General features: G+C 37.5%; 1 protein-coding gene across 1 annotated transcript; it reads right to left on the reverse strand.

The window, feature by feature from the left end:
* Positions 1-5,051: 5,051 nt before the first annotated feature.
* CLEC1B (C-type lectin domain family 1 member B) lies at positions 5,052-16,041 on the reverse strand. Its single transcript, XM_052641321.1, has 6 exons — positions 15,978-16,041; positions 15,051-15,149; positions 13,858-13,971; positions 13,539-13,690; positions 8,231-8,337; positions 5,052-5,196 (listed from the first exon to the last, which is right to left on the reverse strand). Exons 1-6 carry the CDS (start codon positions 16,039-16,041, stop codon positions 5,052-5,054), a joined length of 681 nt encoding a protein of 226 aa, XP_052497281.1.
* Between the last annotated feature and the right edge of the window lie 1,496 nt (positions 16,042-17,537).

Raw genomic sequence — 17,537 nt, forward strand, 5'->3', positions numbered from 1 at the left:
TGGAATGGCCTGTCTCTGTGGAGTGAGCGTGGGGGATGTGTTAATTTCTTCCTTCCTGTAGCCATCCACAGGTGGACAGGGTCCCAAACAAAGGTATTTTGGTTTAACATTTAGGCAGAGGGACAGTGTTCCCCAAGGCAGGTTATTATGTGTGAACAGTATCCTTTATTTTTGTTGTCTTTGATCATTGCCATTTTAATCTTAGACTCAATAATGCTAACATATGCATTTACTGTTGTGCTATTTCAGTTGTTTCCCTGTGGAAGGGAGGGAGGCTAGGGAATGAGGGGATGTATGTATAATTATGGCTGATTGGCATTGTTGTATGGCAGAAACCAACACAACATCGTAAAAATTTTAAAAATATTAAAAAAAATTCAGCAAAGGGGGGGAAAAAAAAACAGAGAGAAAGAACACATTATCCTTAAAAAAAAAAAAAAAAGGTATCCTTTTAGTGAACAAAGCAACAGGAAGCAAAGATTAAAGTAAAAGATAACAGAATCACGTGGAGTAAATTGTCCCCTGTAACAATTTTAGCTCCAGTAATCCTGGTTAATGGGTTTCCCAGGTGACAGTGGTAAAGAACCCACTTGCCAATGTGGGTTTTATCCCTCATCCTGGAAGATCCCCTGCAGAAGTAAATGGCAACCCACTCCAGTATTCTTACCTGAAAAACCCAATGGACAGAGGAGCCTGGTTACTACAGTCCATGGAGTCACAAAGAGTCGGACACAACTTAGTGATTGAACAACGACAAATCCTAGTTAATGGGTAGCTGTCTTCTGAATGTAGCGTTGCTCCTTCCATCTTGTGAGTGATTAAACTGTCCTACTTCTAGCCATTGGATAGAAAAGGAGAAGCTGGAAAATCTACAACCACTTCTTAAAAGCCATGACCTTGAAGTACTGGGTATCACATTCACATCCACTAATAATGTCCGTGTTTGGTTCTAAAGGTTGGGCCAGATCAACATAATTTTTGCCTGGCTGGCAAGATTTCTGTAGTAATTTCACTGTAGAAGGGAAGCATGAATTATTTAATGGATGGAGGGTGGTTTCTGCCACATACTATGACTACAGTATTGGTATTGAGAAACTTGATACTTTAATCATCATTCGTATATTGGCCATTTGTCCTTGTGGTCAAAAGTCATATCTTAGTAATTTACAGTCTGCAAATCCCAACTATCTGCAAAATTCTCTTTTGTTTCAGTGTCTCACTGGATCAATCATTGATTTCTGTAACAGAAGAAATCAAACGGCACACTCCAGGGGTCATCTGAGGGCATTTAACAAGGACACTTTTATAAAGTTTTGGGAAGGATTAAGGGACTCATTGGAAAAGACCCTGATCTTGGAAAAGATTGAGGGCAAGAGGAGAAGAGGGCAACAGAGGATGAGATGGTTGGATGGCATCACTGACTCAATGGACATGAGTTTGAGCAAACTCAGGGAGATAGTGAAGGGCAGGGAAGCCTGGAGTGCTTCAGTTCATGGGTCTCAAAGAGTCAGACATGATTTAGTGGCTGAACAACCACAGCAACAAGGGATCCAAAAAGGGATGGTTAAATATGCATTGGTGAGTTATTATCACCCCTGGGCCTGAAAGGTTAAGGAAAGGATGTTTGTTGGAACTTTGTGACCTATCTGATAAGATCATGGCCCAAGATATAGAATGTGCAGCCTTTGCCAAACCACAGCATTGTAGGAGAAAGCCAGTGGAATAAACACCAGGACCATTCTCCCCTTTCATCCCATGAACATTGCTAGTGCTTCCCCAAAGTTGAATAAACTGGAAATCAGAGACCAAGTTTTCCCAGATATTGCTGTATATTTGAGTTCTGCTTCCCAAGGTCTATGATGGGACCAAGAGCATCTCTAGAAGCAAAAGGAAAATATTCATCAAATTCTCCAAGTATTTCATATGATTTTTATGTGACCTGAGATTCTGACATAAAAAATAATGTGACTTAACTCCCTTCAGTCTTTTTCAATGGGGCAGTTTCTATCTTGAGGTGACAAAGAGGAAGAAACAATAAACATAAAAAATACGCATTAAGAGTCATGTCAGGAATGAAGAAATGGAACTTCAGTGACAGACATTAATTTCCAGGGGCTCTCGAATTTCATCCTCACTAAATATCAGGCTCAGAAAGATCTAGTTTATTCCCAATATGGTATATTCTCTGATAAGTCACTTTGGGAAAAGCACTGGGCTCTCTTAACCAAAGATTAGTATGTTACTTGTATTGCTTTTAATGGTTTTAATCATGCTGTCTTATTTATTGTTCCAAGCACTTTTGAAGTATTTACTGAAGGTCTTTTACATGCATTACTCTGATTCTCTCAACAGCTCTGTGAAATAGTTACTATTATTAGTGTGTAGTAACTAAACTGCAAATAGAGGCATGGACAAGTCAAAATATTTACCCAAATTCATTCATGTATTCAGTGGAAGATTTAGTATGTAAACTGGGGGAGCTGATCACAGAAACTGTGCTACTAAATTCCAAGCTATTCTGACTTCATGTACAAGATATTTTGGGTATGAGTATCAGAGAAAAAGAATCTTTGTAGGTATGGTTTGATTGGTTTACATTTTTTAATTATATTTTTTTCATCAACTAAAATATTATTCTTTACAATTCAGTCATATATAGTGATATAAAATCTGTGCTTTTCCATTGAGGATAGATAAAACAGAAAATTGCAGAGATAAGGCTGATCTTTGGAACTAATAATTTGATTTTCTCAATTATTAGTTCAAATTTGTACTCTCTAAATGGACAAGTGAAAACAGGAAAATAATGACATTATGCTCCAAAGCCAAATCTCAAGATATTTGAAGTAGCAGCAGAATCCTTAATATTTCTGTTTTTCCTCAGTGTCCCTCCCCCTGCCAAATCTGCTTGTTTACTAGTTATTTAAAGCAATACAATCAAGTGTCTTTGGATATCAGAGTCCAGAGCTATAAAAGTTACACGTATGTGTTGAGTATTAATTATATGCTTGGTACTCTGCTCATGCTTTACACACTATATTAAATGATCCTCACAATTACTTTATAAGTAGGGTAATACTATCAAACTCATTTCATAGATGAATAAACTGAGTTTTAAAGAGACTAACTAATTTACCAACAGGCAGATAGGGAATAAGTTGTAAAGTAGTGTTTCTCAAGATGTATTAAAGGATATTTGTGTCATAATTAAGTTGGAGCACTTATTAAAAACATAGGACTCTGGGTTATCACAGAGCACCAAGCTGAGTTCTCTATTCCATATAACAGATGAGTGAGTGAAACTGGATGGGAGGGAGGTAGAACAGGGAGGGAATACATATAGCTAATTCACTTCATTGTACAGCAGAAACTAATACCACATTGTAAAGCAATTATACTCCAATAAAACAAAACAAGAAACAAAACTTTTTCTTCTCAGCCTTCCCACTGAGTACCATAAATATTTGTGTTTGAACTTCTGCACGTTTTAACAAGCACATTAGCTGAATTTTGAGAATCATGTTCATAAATTTTAATACCACAAATTTAAGAATAAAGGGTACCTTTAGGGAAGCTGTGAAAAGAAATGAAAATTTTGCCTGTTATCCTGTTAAAGGGTGCCTCTCTTTCCACATATCTATAAATATTGCATGAGTTATTCAGCAAAAACCAAACACAGGACTGTCAGGAAAAGAACTAGATAAAGCATCTGTACTCGCTGTTCAACTAGACTGTGAGCCTTGCATTTACTCATTTTCAAGCCCCATTTGTTTTCTTGCAAACTTTTTCTTCTCTTGGACAGAAAATCATTGCTATTGAGTCTGACCAGAGGTAGACTTTCAATAGAAATTATATATTTGTATAGTGTTTTACCGATTGCTGTGCTTTCTAAGGAACTGTCTCAAACAATGAGAAGCAAATATTTTTTTTTTTTTTTTTTTTATGAGCCAGGAGCTGTGCTTGAAGGCATAGAATAAAAATTAGGAACAACATTGCATTTGCTCTCATGGAATTTCAGATATAATTAATACTCTGAGGTATATGATAGGTGTTATCTTATTTTTAAATATGAGAAAATGAAAGTTAGGAGGTTACATGACTGGTCCATGGTTGCACTTGGGTGATCATGCCATCTAAATTATTCTGATTCCATCCATGTCTCTAGAGACTACCATACAGATCAAAGTAAGTCAGAAAGAAAAAAAGAAATATTGTATATTAATGCACATATGTGGAATCTAGGAAAAAAGTATAGATGATGTTATTTGCAAAGCAGAAATAGAGACACAGATGTAGAGAACAAACATGGACACTAATTGGGGAAATGCGGAGGGTGGGATGAACTGGAAGATTGGAACTGATGTATTTGCACTATTGATATTACATATAAAATAGATAACTAATGAGAACCTACTGTATAGCACAGGGAACTCTACTCAGTGCTCTGTGGCTACCTAAATGGGAAGGAAATCCAAAAAAGAGGGAATATATGTATATATATTTTTGCTGTACAGCAGAAACTAACACAACATTGTAAAGCAACTATACGCCAATAAATATTAATATAAAAATAAATAATTTTACTGATTCCAAGTTTAGTATCCTTTCTCTTACCTTATACTGTCCTTCAAACTTAGATATTTTGCATAGCTTAAGTCAGTGAAGCCCTAATTTTTCTTGTTTCAATGTAAAATGTATGTATTTATGTCTGAAGATGCAGTGAATCATAGTATGAATATCTTGTGATAATTAGGAATGGAAGACAAGGAGAATGAAAATTAATGGAAACAGAACAATTGGGAAACAAATGATGGGTTCACACACTGGCTTCTGGATGTTTAAAGAAGGCACTAACCTGTTCCTCAGTATAAAGGGCTATATAAAGAAGGAACTACATGTTTTTGGTAGGATAGATAATGCAAAGTCATGGATAATGACTCCAAGCTGAAAAAAAGGGAAAAATAGGCAATTCTGTGGCTAATGGTTCCTTCACCCAGATCTTTTATTGTCCAATCAAGCACTTATCTGTGACATTCTGCCCCGTCTTTGCATTAAAGTAGTTGTTCCACCTTTACTATGCCTGCTTTCCTTTCACACATTAAGTAATGTCTATTCTCACAGAAGGTAGGGTGAATTTTTCCATTATGAAAATAAGCACAGTTCATATTTTCTGTTCCAGTTCCAGAAAGCTTCAACCTGTGAATAGAAAAGGTAGAATGAGCTCCTTTGAAAGCTAAATAAACAATCAGCAATCAAACTCTGGGTCTGGGCTTCTCTGATGGCTCAGACGGTAAAGAACCTGCTTGCAATGGATGAGACCCAGGTTCGATCTCTGGGTTGGGAAGATGTCCTGGAGAAGGAAATGGCAACCCATTCCGGTATTCTTGCCTGGAGAATTCCACAAACAGAGGAGCCTGGCGGACTACAGTCCATGGGGTCGCAAAGAGTCAGTCACAACTGAGCGACTAACACTCAGTCAAACTCTGTGTGAAGTAGTCTGTTGCACAAAGTGAAGATAAGAAGTATGAGGGGAAAATGTAAAAAGCAACATTCAGATCTTTGAGGAACTCCCAGCCTGCTTTGGAGTATAAAGTATGCACATGTGAATAACACAATGGCAATTTAATATATCTTAAGATTAAATAGAAGTGAACAGTAGGTACAATAAGAGTCCAAAGGAAAAGATGGATGGGGATCTGAAATGATGAGAAAGGCTTTACTTTCTCACCTTTTCATGGAATATCATGCTTTAGTTCTTTTTTTTTTTTTTTTTTTTACAAAGATAAATTATAAGTTTATTTTTAACTGATTTTTAAATATTTAACAAACTTCTCCTAAATGAGAATAAAAATAATCATACAGGGATGGTTTAGTCATATTGTCTAAAGGTAAAATACTGAAATACCAAATGTGAGAAACAAAAATCAACTCAATATTTAGATAAGAAAGAGCAGGTAGCTACTATTAGATGGTTTGAATATGAAGATCCAAATAACACATGTAAGAATTAAAGATTTTAAAAGTAAAAAATAAATAAATAAATAAAAAAAAACAAAAAAAAAGATTAATCATGTTAAAAAAAAAAAAGATAGGAAAAGAGGATGGAGAGAAGATGAAAATAGGGAGGTAAGGAAGTTATTTGGATCTTCATGCTTTAGTTCTGTTTTGAAAGAAGGGCAGAATTTAGATTGAGAGAAGCCCTATCGGACAAGTACCTACACAGTGTGGAAATGAGCTCAAGGAAAAGTAAGTCGATTAGTTATTTTTGAAATGAGGATTTATGTTACAGGGTAACAGATATAAGACTGCATTCTAATTGCTTGTTCACTTGTCTATATTTCCTGCTACACTGCTACAACAAGAGGACAAAGAATGGATATTTATTAATTCGTTTGCCAATATCTGTGGGATACCTAGGTGGCTCAGTGGTAAAGAATCTCCCCTGCCAATGCAGAAGACTCAGGACGCTCAGGTTCAATCCCTGGGTCAGGAAGATCCCCGGCAGGAGGAAGTGGCAACCCACTCCAGTATTCTTGCCTGGGGAATCCCAAGGACAGAGGAGCCTGATGGGCTACAGTCCATAAGGTCGCAAAGAGTCGGACACAACTGAGTTAGTACAAGCACAAGCACGAGCATGGGATACCTGCTATATGCCAAACTTGTTCATGTGCTGCTAATAGAAGGATAAACAAAACATAAGGTCTTTTCTACTGGAAACTTACATTGTAGTGAGGGAATGTTGGTAAGAAGCCAACAAATAAAAAGAAAATCTCAGAGACTGGTAAAAGTAATAATGGAACAGTGTGATGTGATAGACTTGAGTGGATGCAGTGGAGCGAGGCTAGTTTAATTTGGTAATTAAAGATGGTCTCATTGAGAAAATGATATTTAAACAGACTTGAGTGACAAGAGGGAGCCTGCCACGGAGGAGGGGATTCTAGAAGGAAATAGTAGGTACAAAACCCTAAGACCACAAAACATGTTTAATTTTTTGAAAGAACAGAGGGGTCACCAGTGTGCCTGAACTATTGTGAAAAGTCAGCAAGCGATAAATGTAAAGTCCAGATCTATGAAGAAGCTTGCTTGTACCCCTAGTACTCTTGAGTTCTGTCCATAATAAAAATTTAATAAGTATCTGTTGAATGAATTAATTAAAATTAAGTAATGATCTAATTATGCAAGTTTGGGTTGTCAATTTACATTTTAAATGGAGAGACATTGCACAATGTGAACAAAGGTGACTGGAGATTAGAAAATCACAATTTTTTTCAGATATAAATTTATTTTAACTGGAGGTTAATTACTTTACAATATTGTATTGGTTTTGCCATACTCAGTGTAATTGATCCTTTTGCCTGGATTGTCTGTAGAAGGTTAGAGCCTTTTGACATCGACTTTAGAATCCTCTTGTAATTGATAATGTGCCTGATTCTTGGAGACCTCTGAGGTAGAAAGTAAAAGTCGTTCAGTCATGTCTGGCTCTTTGAGACCCCATGGACTGTATAGCCCATGGAATCTCTAGGGCCAGAATACTGGAGTGGGTAGCCTTTCCCTTCTCCAGAGGATCTTCCCAACCCAAGGACTGAACCCAGGTTTCCCTCACTGCAGGTGGATTCTTTACCAGCTGAGTCACAAGGGAAGCCCAAGAATACTGGAGTGGGTAGCCTATCCCTTCTCCAGAAGATCTTCCCAAGTCAGGAATCAAACCAGGGTCCCCTGCATTGCAGGTGGATTCATTAAGAACTGAGCTATCAGGGAAGGCCCCTAAGGTAGAAGACAAGGGAAAATGATACTGAAAAGTCAGAAAAAGACTCAAAGAAAGACGTTCCAACTGTAAATTATAAGGATGAAAATTTTGTTCTCAAAATATGTGAAGAGAATCAGATCATGCTACAAAAGAAATAAAAACCAAAACCAAACCAAACACACATGTAAAATGCTCAATGGTAAAGTTAAGGGTAGAAACAAGTGGGAAAAAAAGTATCAGGAATAGGGGTGGATTACGACTTAGAGGAAAAGCAGAGAATGGGAGAGTCGGAAAATAGAATCTAATTGCAAGCACTCTCTTGTTAGGATTAGGGAGTAAGTAACTCAGTCATCACCTTTGTAACACATAGTACAACACAGAGCCACTTCCCAGGTTTTAAGTAACTTGTACTCAAGAGTAGAGAGGATCTCAGGAATAAAAATTCCTAGTTGTGCCTTGTGTTCTGAGTGTCCAATGACTTACACAGTTTCGGAAGGAACTGAGCCATCTTCCCACCTCCAGACGTCACTGGATTTCTGGCGGGACAATCCAATCCAACGAATTAATCCAGTCCTGCTATTGAGATATTGCTATTGCAAACACAAATAATTATAATGGTCAGAGTGTTTCTACAGTTCTTATAATGATATAAAGGAAAAACTTCATGATAAGACTCTGGACAAAACAATGGATTATATGTCTATATTAATGCTAACTGATTATATTTGATATTTAGAATTATACCAAGTTTACTTGTTTTAGCAGAAAAATACTTGTAGGATATAGGGAAAAACTGTAAACAAGATAGATAATATTCTAATAATCCTATATGTTTATGTTCCATCAATTGAAGGTTAGAATCCCAAATAAAGTACCACATATGAGAAGGAAAATGAAAAATACATTGTTGATGAAATTTTATATTCCCTAGAATTAAGCTCTGCTTGCTTTGGTTTCATTGCTTAGCTTGTCTACAAAATCTTCATATAGAAATATCAATTTTTTTTAGTTGACTGGATAAAAGAGATGTCTTTCTCAAAAGGATTTACAAATGACATACATCTACAATTTTTTACTATGAAATTATCTCTATTTACTGTACTATATGGGTTTCCCTGGTGGCACAGTGGTAAACAATCCACCAGCAATGCAGGAGACAGGGGTTTGATCCCTGGGTTGGGAAGATCCCCTGGAGAAGGAAACAGCAACCCATCTAGTATTCTTGCCTGGGAAATCCCATAGACAGGAGCCTGGCAGGCTACAGTCCATGGGGTCTCAAAGAGTCGGACATGACTTAGTGACTAAACGCAGTAATACTTATTTATTTTATTCATTGCCTGCTGCTCCAACTGGAATAAGGTTCCATGAAGCTAAGAGTTTTTGTAGGTTTTATTAACACACAGGTTCAAGTCCTCAAATGTGTTGAATTAATGGATGGATCAATCAATCAATCAATCTATGGGTAGCAAAATTAGAAGAAAGTCAAATGTCCACGTGCTCGCATACCTCCCAGGAAAAAATAGATGAGGACATGCTCTTGGCAAATAAAAATGGCTTGAGCATCTTGGCAGGAACATGAAGCACAAGACGGCATTCCATGAGAGAGATTTCGTGAGAGTCACTTATTTCTTAAATGTGAGCTACTTGTCATGTGTCTGTTAACTTTTTTTTCTTTAAAATACATCCACATTATATACTTCACTATAGAATTGACAGATTCTACCTGAAGTTCTGCCCAAAACTCAAGTATTTTTTATTCCTCAAAAATTACATTACTTCTTTTAATTGTACATCTTCAACATGATATTGGCCTATAGCAATAAGACTTGAGAAGACATGTTTAGTCTCTAATTAACCTTCTTGTAATAAAATTAAGATTTTAAGGCACTCTCTTATTTTGTCTGATTTGAAAGAAATTAATTTATCTGAGTATCTTCTTTATGAGGCTGAGCCCACAAGAAGAGCAAATATGTGGTACAGCAAATTAGAATAACAGGACATACAAATGAGCATGAATGTCACTGGGTTAATTTCCTCTTTTCTGGTCAGTTACTGGTTATTTCAGCTCTCAACAAGGTACGAGTCAATTTTGCTAATTACTTATCTGCCGGGAGCCACCACGGGAGATCCCACCCATGACAAGGTCATGTGGAAGAGAACTGTTAAGCAAGGCTTCAGGACTCAACTGGCTCCCTAGGCTTTCTCGAGCATCAACCCCAAAACCAGAATCTGTCTGTTTTACTATTTCATGACTTTCACCAACTAACTCCTCTGACATTAACAGGGGGCTAACCCTGACCACCTTTCTCTGGAGAAAATTAACTTAGGGCTATAGCTAATAAGTCTCCTGGACATGAGAGGAATATTTCCAATCAAAACCCCTCTGTTAGCATTATAGCTTTCTTGGCAGGTATATTCAGACTCTTGCAGCTATGCATATGATTATTTACATCCTCCCAACTGTGAGAGGCATGGAAAGCCTAAAACATAGGGCCTTTTAAAGAGTTAAAAGTTATTAGAGTAGTGCTGGTGTAGGATTTCATTATTGGGCCAATGGTTGTTGCTAAGTTCCCATATCTCTTATCCACTGTGGACCTGGGAGTGCATTAGTTGACATAGTTGGAAAGTAAGAAAAACAAGTGTAGCCTTGAAATTAACCACATCAGACTTTTGAGCTAATTGGTTCTTTCTTGTAACTCACTGCACCTTTGCTTCGTGAGAATGTAACTCTGTTTAATACTTTTTGAGGCTGACATAGATTATATATATAAGAAAAAACATTTCAAGGGAAAATAAGTTTTGTGGTTGAGAAGCCTTTATCAAAAGAGGGTCATAAAATGTTCACAGGCCTCCAAGGCCAGAAGATAATGTACACAATATTGTTTATGGGAAAGGTTTGCAGAAAAATCCTGGTTTCGATAAAGACAAAACAGAAGTAATGTTTGGGCTGACTCTGTATGACTTTGCATCTTTTATCTCCCTCTATGTATAAGACAAGGTATTAAAGTGCCTTTTAAAAATAAAGCTATTGGGCCTCACTTGAAGAAGCTTGGTCACCCCATGTTCTTCTTTTTTCTCTTTTTTTCTCTCTTACTTTCTTTTTCAGGCTGATCCCTTGGAGCATAGAGGCTCCCTGTGTTCACTTATCTGCCCGGGTTTCTAAGACCTAAACGGGAAGACGTTCTGTGTCTTCACTCCCTCGGTAGACTGGGAAGGCACCTGTGGCCTCCGTGAACAGGGCAAACTTCTTGTCTCAAAGTTTTATTGGCTTTCTATGTAAAGCAAGGAATATCAGCCTCTTTCTCTCCTCTCCTTTCTTATCCACAATATTCTTTCTTTATCTCTCTCTAAATCATCTGCCGATGCCATTTTTCCTTCAGGTTCCCCTGGATCCTGCAGGGGCTGGACCCCAGCAGTTCTATAGAAAATGACTTGCCATTGGAGAAGGAAATGGCAACCCACTCCAGTGTTCTTGCCTGGAGAATCCCAGGGACGGGGGAGCCTGGTGGGCTGTCCTCTATGGGGTTGCACAGAGTTGGACATGACTGAAGTGACTTAGCAGCAGAGAATGGAAACCTGCCCTGTGGGTTTTGGAGCCAGACTTCCTGAGCTCAAATCATAAAAGCTCTTTTATGTGGGAATGTGGGAAATTGGACAATTACTTTATTCCCTTGTGCATTAATCTCATCACTGTAAAATGAAGAGAAAAACCAAACAAAACCAAACAAAACCAAAACCAAAAAAATCCTTGTAGGACTGTTGTAAAGTTTGAATTAATAAATGCTTTGAATCAAAATAAAAAAAAAAAAGAATATGACTTGCCTAAATATTTGAATTCTATTGAATCTCTGTCTGCATAGAACCCAAATCCTGATCTATTCCAATTGACATTTGATTTCATTTTAATATGCAAAAATGTGAATAATTACTATATTCAAATTGTGTGATAAATACAATAAACAATTTCTGCCTTTTAAAAGATATGTGCTTTCATGTATATGTAATGGCTGAGTCCCTTCACTGTTCACCTAAAACTACACAACATTGTTTATGGGTTATACCTCAATACAAAATAAAAAGATTAAAAATATGGATATATATATATATATATATATATATATACACACACACATATGTAAGTATCTCTTGATTGAGGTGAAAGAGGAGAGCGAAAAAACTGGTTTAAAACTCATCATTCAAATGAGTATCATGGCATCCAGTCTCATCACTTCATGGCATATAGATGGGGAAATGATAGAAACAGTGAAAGACTATTTTCTTGGGCTCTAAAATCACTGCGGATGGTGACTGCAGCCATGAAATCAAAAGACACTTCCTCCTTGGAAGAAAAGCCATGACAAACCTAGACAGCTTGTTAGAAAGCAGACATTAGTTTTCTGACAAAGGTCCATCTAGTCAAAGCTATGGTTTTTCCAGTAGTCGTGTATGGCTGTGAGAGTTGGACCATAAATAAACTGAGTACCAAGAACTGACGCTTTTGAACTGTGGTGTTGGAGAAGACTCTTGAGTCCCTTCTGCAAGGATATCAAACTAGTCACTCCTAAAGGAAATTAACCCTGCATATTCATTGGAAGGACTGATGCTGAAGCTGAAACTCCAATATTTTGACCATCTGATGCCAGGAGCTGACTCATTGGAAAAGACCCTGATGTTAGGAAAGGTTGAAGGCAGGAAGAGAAGATGTAATAGAGGATGAGATGGTTGGATGTCATCACTGGCTGGATGGACATGAATTTGAGAAAGCTCTGGGAGATGGTGAAGGATAGGGAAGCCTGGCGTGCTGCAGTCCATGGGGTCACAAAGAATCGGACTGTCTGAGCAATTGAACAACAATGTTTGGACAAACTGTTATTGGGTAGAAGGGAAACTCCAATTCTTGGCTCCTGGCTTGCTCCCAAGATTTACAAAAAGGGAGAGTGCAGTAGTGAATGTGAATGTGTTTTGCTTAGAAAGAGCTTTTGTTAGAAGCTGTCAAAGAGGGAACTGTGGAAGAGGAGAAATGTTTTAAAGTGTTTTCAACTGTGTCAATCCCAGTCTCCCAATTCCTCCCACCACCTCCTTTCCCACCTTGGTATCCATACATTTGTTCTCTACATCTGTGTCTCTATTTCTGTTTTTCAGATAAGATCAGCGATACCATTTTTCTAGATTCTACATAGCACAGGGAACTGTACTCAATGCACTGTAATGACCTGAATGGGAAAGAAATCCCAAAGGGAGGGAATACATGTATACATAGAGCTGATTCATTTTGCTGTGCAGTAGAAACTAACACGCTATTGTAAATCAAAGCAACTGTACTCCAATAAAATATAATTTAAACTATTAATTTAAATTAATAAAACTATGTCTGGGAGAATCTGTGAAAAGACAGAATTTGCACCATGGTTCATTCAGAGAGTCAACAACTTAGCAAAAACTGAGAAGGCATGTTATGTTGGGATAACACTGATATTTATATTTCACTATCATATTGAGTTTCTTTATACTTCCAGATTCTTTTTTGAATTCATAAATAGAGTTAAGGAAACTAAGAAATTATCTTAACTTTTGTTGCAGAGATAATACCAGAACTCAAAGTTTCATTAGTTCTATTTAAATACTTTCTACTCGCAAAGGTTGTAATTTTTACCGAGCTTGAAAAACTTCTCAGAGGAGAAAAAACTGGACAACATAGACATGTGAAAAAAAGAAAAATGCTGAAGATTTGTCTCTTTTGAGATTTATCTCCTTATCACTCCCAAGATATTTGACATAGAAATATCCTTACCAGGATGTTCTTACTGGTGATCTTCACAAGAGTAGCATTTACGTCAATACAGTACTTCTTACTCTCTTCCCATGTCAGGTTGTGCTTGAAGAATCCATAGCAACTGTCTCCATAGTATCGCCAGTGTGTGTCACATGGGTTGCACTTATGACCTTGAGGAGAAATCAAGCATAGGATCCCTTTCATTCTGAATTAAGTTTACTTTTTCCTCATCTTCATTGTTTCCTGCATATCTCAAGATTCTTTACAGATAGCATCAAGAAAAAAAAAAAATTCTCCAGAGTTAGGGGAGATGAAGAGGTTAACAAACCATACTTACTTTCCTTTTGTCCTGATAGTTGTATTAAATCTTGGCAGACCTTCTTTACTAACATTTTCAGAGTTCCTGAGAGATTTTCATTCTCGGCTTGTAGGTAGTTTTGCTGCATGACAGCTAGATGGAAACATTAGATAATCATTTGTAATTAGAATAAAAAGGGCGATGCAAAAATGTCCTCTCTATGAACTTTAAATTCAGTAGAGTTATCAATCTATGAAGTATTTACTGAACACATATAAGTAGTGTGTGTGTGCTCAGTCACCCAGTTGTGTCCAACTCTTTGCAAACTAATGGACTATAGGCCACTCAGTTCCTCTGTCCACGGAATTTTCTAGGCAAGAATACTGAAGTAGGTTGCCATTTCCTCCTCCAGGAGATATATGAGTAGATGAGTGCTGAAAAGTGATCAGGGTAAAATGGGTAAAGTAAAACAATAATAATAAAAAAAGAACACATTACATACTGTGCAGAATGGCAGCTGAGGGTTCTCCAAAAATAAAAAAAATTACAGAAAGAGAACTGTCAATACTTGAAGGAGATAATCTCAAGTAAGAACATGCCATGATCAAATCGTATGCCCAAAGTGGCTGTTTTGATTTTTCCTTGAACACAAACTTCTAAGTGCATTTCACAAAGGTGAATGACCTCTATTATTATGCTTCCATGTAATATCAGAATATTCATTCTTGCTGCACAGCCACATTGACATCAATCAAAGGTGGTGAATGAAACATTCTAAAATATCTTTTGGAAAAATAAACAGAATATGAACAATTATACATTATAAAGATTTGTTATTGTTTATTAGCTCAGTTATGTCTGACTCTTTTGAGATACCATGGACTGCAGCCCACTGGGCTCCTCTATCCATGGAATTTCTCAGGCACGGATACTGGAGCAAGTTGTAATTTTCTTCTCCAGGGGATCTTTCTGACCCAAGGATTGAATCTGAGTCTTCCACATTGTAGGCATCTTTACCATCTGAGCCATCAGAGAAGCCCAATTAATTTAATCTAAAATTTAGTTTTAATCAGAAGTTAAAGGTCAGAATTCCCCCTTACTGAGAGTGTCCTGGCCCCTAAGCATAGGATGATTGGTGTGGTGACAAATATACAAATAGTGACAATTAGGCTTAGTGACATACACCAGGACACTTCGGTATGTCACATCATTAGGAAAAAGTCAATACTTACACATAAGCCCCAGAGCCACCAGCCCAACAACCATCCCCACGCATAAGACCAGCAGAGCCAAAGCCATCACACGCCACAAAGGGGAGGAAGCAGGTTCCACTGTGGGCATACAATAAAGATGTCAGAGGGCAGGCAGCATGGCATAGCTATGGGACAGCATCACCCCATTCCTGCCCTGTCAGCATTCTCCAAGTGACATAAACTGCTTCTTCGGTCCATCTTGCCTTTGCTCCCGTGGTGATCACCAACAGTAAACACAACCTGCTCCATTCCCACTCTCACCGGACTTCTCTCTGAGTCAGAATGTATCTAGCTGCTAAGGTCTTGTGTGTTTTTACTTCTCTTTGTTTTGTGCCCAACCATATAAACAATTGTGGTGATAAGGAGCAACTATAGAATCACACTCATTTGCTGACATCTTAGAAAATGGAATTTCTGAACGTTCTCTTCGCTTATCCCCTAGATTTCTAGTCCCTCCACATTTAACTCTGTAAACCTTAATATAATGTGCCCTGCTTGTATCCTTTGTTGTTTATGTGAAGTGTGAAGTGTTAGTCACTCAGTTGTGTCCAACTTTAAGGATTATAGCCCACCAGGCTCTTCTGTCCATGGAATTCTCCAGGTAAGAATACTGGAGTGGGTTGCCAGGCCCTCCTCCAGGGGACCTTCCCAACCCAGGGGCTGAACCTGGATCTCCCACATTAAAGGCCAGACTTGACCAACTGAGTCAAGGGAAGACCTATGTTGTTTATATTCTAAGTAAATCTATCTGAGTTTATGCTGATACCACTTAAATGCTGTTGGGAAAAAGGGTCATTCAGGAAAAGAAAACAAAACTATACATGCTATCACTAGTAGAAAAAAGGACTCTAGGGTAGAACCATTTCAATAGTTCATTTGCAAGTTGCTGGCTCTGGGTGTTCTTACCTGAAGTCAGAGCTGGTTTTTGAGCTTTAATATTTAAGGTGACATATCCATCTTCATCCTGCATGGCTTTCCTTGGGCTGCAAGTGAGTTCAGTGTTCAATGGTTTCACAAAATTTGTCCACTCTGATGATCTCAATGTCTACCCGCCTGTGATTCTCCTCTGTTTGCTAAGTTGGAGCCACATGAGTTGGGGGACACGTTTTTTTTTGTTTTTTTTTGCTTCTTTCCAGGAAGCCCTTAGATAGCTGCGCAGAGATACATGGACCTTGAACACTAAAACACTAAAATAATAACTTGTGGTAAAGGAGTAGATATGGCATTTGTTTCCTGTTTCCTTAGCTTCCATTCTGAATCTTCCATCATGTATATCCTTTCCAAGAACAAAAGTTCATGCTTCATCTTAACCTCAGCAGAGTGCAAATCATGTTGTTTAAGCAGACTGACTTCTGATGAAAATTCATAAATAAAATATCATCTTATAAAGAGTTTATCTCTCTCTGATAAATGAGTCTGATATAATTTAATCTAAAAAGAGCTATATTTGATGTTCCATGGTCTTGTGTTAGAATGTCTAATTATGGCCTAGAATTCTTCTGAATTATTGCATCTTTTGCATGTAAAAATTTTTAAAAAATCAAGAAATCCACATGAGGCAGGATTTATATAGGTTAGGTTTATGCATCAAAGGAAAACAATCTAATACAGTGAAATAAAACAAAATTGATATATTGTCTTTTAGTAATGTTTTCACTTTAAACCAGGCTTCCCTGGTAGCTCAGATGGTGAAAAAAAAAAAAGTTTGCCTGCAATGCTGGAGACTCCGGTTTGATTCCCTGGGTTGGGAAGATACTGAGAGAAGGGAATGGCAACCCACTCCAGTATTCCTGTCTAGAGAATCCCACTGAAAGACCATGGGGGCCTCAAAGAGTCGGACACAACTGAGAGACTATCAGACTTTCATTTTAAATTGCCAGTAATGATAACTTTAACCACAGGCTGAGCATCTCTTGCTTGGATCTATGTTTCATGAAAATATATTTGCCTTTATTTATATCTATCAAGTGTGGTTTTGTGGTGTTAGAAGTATGTTGGGTGAGTACAGAGACTCTCAGGGTCAAAGGAGGCCTGATAGCATTAGTCTTAATTCTGCTTCCTCTCTCTACATAACCCATAAATGCAAGCTGAATTACTCAGCAAAAATTAAGCAGAGAACTGCAGGAAAAAGTGGTAGATAAATGCTTTTCTTTTCCCTTCTCCAAAATCCAGAGGTTTGCAGAAGTTTCTCAGTCACCCCACAAGGCCTACCACTGACACTTTTTTTCTACTTGCATATTTTTTTTTAGTAGGCTCTTGTTTACCTATTTTATGCATAGTAGACTTAGCAGCAGCAGCAGCAGCAGCAGTGTATATATATTCCATAACTTTTTCATATCTTTTAAAAATTCTTTTCTACTTGAGTAATGCTCCTTCTTCTTTTGGCTTAGGAAAGTACAGCTGAAGTTTTTATTCCAAATAGCCTGATGAGTTTGCATTTGGAATAAAAACCTTTGTTTAATATTT

Source organism: Budorcas taxicolor, chromosome 5 (assembly GCF_023091745.1).
Source record: "Budorcas taxicolor isolate Tak-1 chromosome 5, Takin1.1, whole genome shotgun sequence".
In the NCBI taxonomy this organism is placed as follows: domain Eukaryota; kingdom Metazoa; phylum Chordata; class Mammalia; order Artiodactyla; family Bovidae; genus Budorcas; species Budorcas taxicolor.

Excerpts from the sequence above, each read along its gene's own strand:
- CLEC1B (XM_052641321.1), bottom strand. The coding sequence starts at position 16,041 with ATGCAGGATGAAGATGGATATGTCACCTTAAATATTAAAGCTCAAAAA. Across the intron at positions 15,150-15,977 it reads AAAACCAGCTCTGACTTCAG|TGGAACCTGCTTCCTCCCCT; the intron begins GTAAGAACACCC and ends GTATGCCCACAG. Across the intron at positions 8,338-13,538 it reads TCACCAGTAAGAACATCCTG|CAATATCTCAATAGCAGGAC; the intron begins GTAAGGATATTT and ends TGTTTGCAATAG.